Below are 4,012 nucleotides of genomic sequence, written 5' to 3' on the forward strand. Positions count from 1 at the left end.
AAATCAATTTCAAAGCCCGAAACCAGTCCCTAAAAGCATAATTAATTAGTAATCGCTCCCAATATAAACCGATAAAAAAATGTAAATCCCTTAGAATGCTATATCCAAATTAAGACGCTTCGTCAGTGAAGCGGAAGATTCGAATAGTGAGCAGACAGCGCGCCAGTCTAAAACTTCTGTCGCTTCCTAAGAGACTGTGACTTTTAGCTGGGCCAGAGTAGAGAAGATTAATATAAAACAATCAATGAGAATGCGCGAGCACATGCCCTGCGATGGCTTCGCTAGAGATTCGTTTCTTCGCATCTTCCTCGGCTAAGAGAACGATTATGCTGATGTGACGCCGGCTGCGCAGCTTCTCTGAAGCGCAGCGGTTTTGTTTGCTAGGCACATATAAAACAAACGAACTTAAATATTCACAATCATATTCAAGTTGTTCGTTGACGCGCTCGAGTTTAAGTCGGAAAGGTTATAGCAATTTTTCAGAGTAAGAAAAAGACCACGAAACGTCAGGGATCAGTGTAAAATTGGTTGACAGTTTGAAACATTCGTGAATGATTCCGGAATTACTTTCTAAAGTGTCTTGAATGTCCTGCTGACTTTTGGTTAAGTGAAATTTTAAAGGACACATTCCAACATTTTCAGATTACACCAGCAAATAGGTCTGTAGAATTAAATTTATGCAGCCGCAGACACTTCCTGAAACTATTTTTTTTGCTGAAGATAGTTGTATATTTTTTATGGCTTTTCCCGCCGTTTTGAGGTGGACCTACCTTTGCCTACATGTCCATCATTTTATACATCCATTTTTTCTTTGAATCTCGAGTAAATTTGTAGTGTTGTTTTGTAGAATTAATTAAAAATGAATCAAAATAAAAATATGTTATTTTTATGGGAAAATGAAGCATAAACAAACGACAATAGACAGGCGATTTAAATCCTAAAATCTCCTAAAATATCACCAGCCAAATAGATTTTGCAAAGTATAGATTACATATGAACGTTGTAAATGGTATTATCGACAAAAACAGATTAAACTTTTTATGTACAATTTATTATGAAGATGATGAAAATACTTTAATCCGAAAAATGTCAACTATTTTTATAATTCATATTGGTCTGAATATGTTATTTAAAAAAAATTAATAAAAGCCACCGGGGTCTCCGTTAAAGAATTGTTTTCATTTCATCTCCCACAAATACACTGAATGTTCAGTTGCTTAAATTTTAATATATTTTGTGATCAAAAAGTTTTATTTGTCGGAAAAAATGGTTATTTTTACTGCCTTGCTACCTTTGTAATTCCAAAATTCTAATTTAAATTTAACTCTTGTGCAACTCAATTAGCAACCATTTCCATTTAACAACTAAAATCTGGTTCCTAAGGGAATAATAAGATTCCTTGGTTTCCCAGCATACTTTGAAATATTGTAAGCTGGACTGCAGCGTATTTGGATTAGCTTGATTCATACCGGTTATTATAGATAACCTTCAGGCATTGAATTCTTAGTTCAATTCCGACAGTCTCACCTGCACTCTGTTGCCGTACATGCAAGTTCCATTTGATTTGGTAGGGTCCAACGATCGGTCTCATTGTCTTTATATCTAATGGCGAAATCTTTGTCAGAATTTAAAACTCTTACACATCCCGTTGTGAAACTATGATGTCATGTTGGGTTTTAATTTAGCTTGTGACTAAATAATTTTTTTTATGATTTTCCAAAGTTTCCTAAGCCCAGATTTAAAAAGCCGGAAAGCCATGACTATTAAACGGTTTTGGGAGCAGCTTGCTTTATGCGTTGTTTTAGCAGTGCCCGCATTTGTGAGTGCTGACTACCAAGAGAACATGTTTCTAAACGGCCAGTACCAAAACGATATCAAGGATAACAAAAAGACCAACCTTTTAGCGAACATCCCATCAAATGTGTTCCTTAGTCACGCTATCATCAGCAGGGAAGCGACGCCATTCCAGGGGCCAACATATCTACCGCCAAAGGAATATTTGAAGTGCATTTCGGGCCAGCAGTGCGTCCGTCAGAGGCAGTGCTTGAACGGATTTTTTTCTCAACAGGTACCCAGGATACATGTAAGTGGGTGCATGGTAGACTTTTACAAGAATAATAACTTTTTAATATCGCAAAAAACAAGGACCTAATCTTAAATTCCTTTAACAGCGATATGGTCCTTGATTTTTTTTTTCTGAACATGTCTTAATGTTTTACATGTTGTATATTTACGGTTCTTTTTCGGCTTATCATTACCGAGGTCCGTAACACCAGTCCTAGTTAATGCTGCTCAGACAGCGTTGGGAAGTTTCGTTATTGCACAAGTAATTTGAATGCCCAAGTTTACTTTGAGAACAAAAATATTATGTATCGTATATGCAATCAATATTTTTTTCTGCTTCACCTATTCGCCGTGAACCAGAAATTTGCATACCAGCACAAAACCGCTTCTCGAGAAATTTTTAAAATGCCAAAGAAAGACTTTTTAATTGGAAAGGAATTCATTTCCTTAATTCCAAATCAGGAATATAAAGACAATTATGAGCGCGTTTAAGCGTTTAAGCTTTTTATGTTTTCCGCATTTTGTGGGCGTTCGAGTTGGCCGGGCCAGGTGTTGAAAAAAATTAATTATTGGTGGCATCAGTAGAAACTACATGATTAATCCCAACATTTTTTAACTTATAGTAACTGAGATCTCACCGTATCTACTAAAAGGGGAACCGTTTTTCGAGCGTATGACGTATGAGTGGGCGGGGTGGATAATGATTTCACATTAAGATGCGCTGGCATCTCAAGACATACTTAATCCCAACTTCCTAGCTCTAATAGCTTCTAAGAAATGAGTGATGAAGTATATATGTATATTTTTGATCAGGATCAATAACCAAGTCGAGTAGTCCATGTCCATCTTTCTGTCTAATCGTATGTGTGAAATCTTAGGAATTATAAAAGATACAAAGTCGGGATTAAGCTTTCAGATTCTTGAGTTGCCTACACTGTGTAAGTTTGTTTCAGTCCAGTGTCTTGACTATAAAATACCGGAGAGTATGCTTACTAATTAAAAATTTTAATTTGAATTTTTGTGTCGGTCATGACACATGTGCTGCCTAGGATCTGCATGCTTAATCCCAATATTTTATTTCTGAGATCCTTGCATTCATACAGACAGACGATCTGACATATGTGCTATTGATCCTGATTAAGAAAATATATCCTTTATAGGGTTGGAAAAGAGTGAATACAGATTTGGTAGGGTAGTAATTAATTAGTTAACTTAAAAAAATTCCCAAAAGTCACCGACCAACCTTCATATTAAAAAACATTTCAAACTTTTTAAAACCGCTTGAAGTGGAGTTCCGTTATTGTTTGTTAGTTGTAATGTTGTTTTTAACTTCATGACGGATCTTCCCTGCTACTTATAATTCTAGTAAAAATCTCTTGATACAAATGTCGAGGTGATCCCGCGTTAAGCTACTAATATTGCATCTTAAGTCTGGCCATAGACTGACAAAGCTATTATTTTTTTAATTTTTAATTTTCTAAATGTGAAAAAAATTGAGCAATATCATTAAAGGCCCGCTAGAACGGGCAACAAAATTAAATGCAAAAGTTTTGATGATTCAGCCAATGGAAAAAACCTCTAGTAACTACCTAGACACATTTTAGCGCATAATAAAAGCAAACTTTGGTGGACTTTTGGCCAAGATAACTGTATTCTCAATCTGCTGTAATATGATGATATTCAAGAACAGCATACCAAACCGATGTAATGAATCACTACATATTTATACACGTTACTCGTATAGTAAAAGGGTATATTAGATTCGTTGAAAAATATGCAAGTTGTACAAGAAAGCGCGTCCGACCCTATAAAGTATATATATCCGTCTGTCCGTCCGCCTTGCCGTATGAACGCTAAGATCTCAGAAACTATAAGAAATACAAAGTTAAGATTAATCAGTCAGATTCTTGAGGTCCCTACGCAGAGCACGTTTATTTCAACATCTTGC

General features: G+C 35.7%; 1 protein-coding gene across 3 annotated transcripts in view; it reads left to right on the forward strand.

The window, feature by feature from the left end:
• The first annotated feature begins 373 nt into the window (after nucleotides 1–373).
• LOC108116204 (inactive serine protease scarface) overlaps nucleotides 374–4,012 on the forward strand; it is an 8,072-nt gene continuing 4,433 nt past the window's right edge. Inside the window, exons 1-2 of one of the 3 annotated variants that reach the window (XM_017227967.2) lie at nucleotides 374–484; nucleotides 1,723–2,083. In XM_017227967.2, coding sequence (XP_017083456.1) covers nucleotides 1,757–2,083 — 327 coding nt within the window. In that variant the 5' untranslated portion in view covers nucleotides 374–484; nucleotides 1,723–1,756. Of the gene's footprint in view, nucleotides 485–550; nucleotides 660–1,722; nucleotides 2,084–4,012 lie in introns of those variants that run through there. The other 2 variants (XM_017227990.2, XM_017227978.2) reach the window with 2 other exon arrangements.

Source organism: Drosophila eugracilis, unplaced genomic scaffold (genome assembly GCF_018153835.1).
Source record: "Drosophila eugracilis isolate 14026-0451.02 unplaced genomic scaffold, ASM1815383v1 contig_250, whole genome shotgun sequence".
Taxonomy (NCBI): Eukaryota; Metazoa; Arthropoda; class Insecta; order Diptera; family Drosophilidae; genus Drosophila; species Drosophila eugracilis.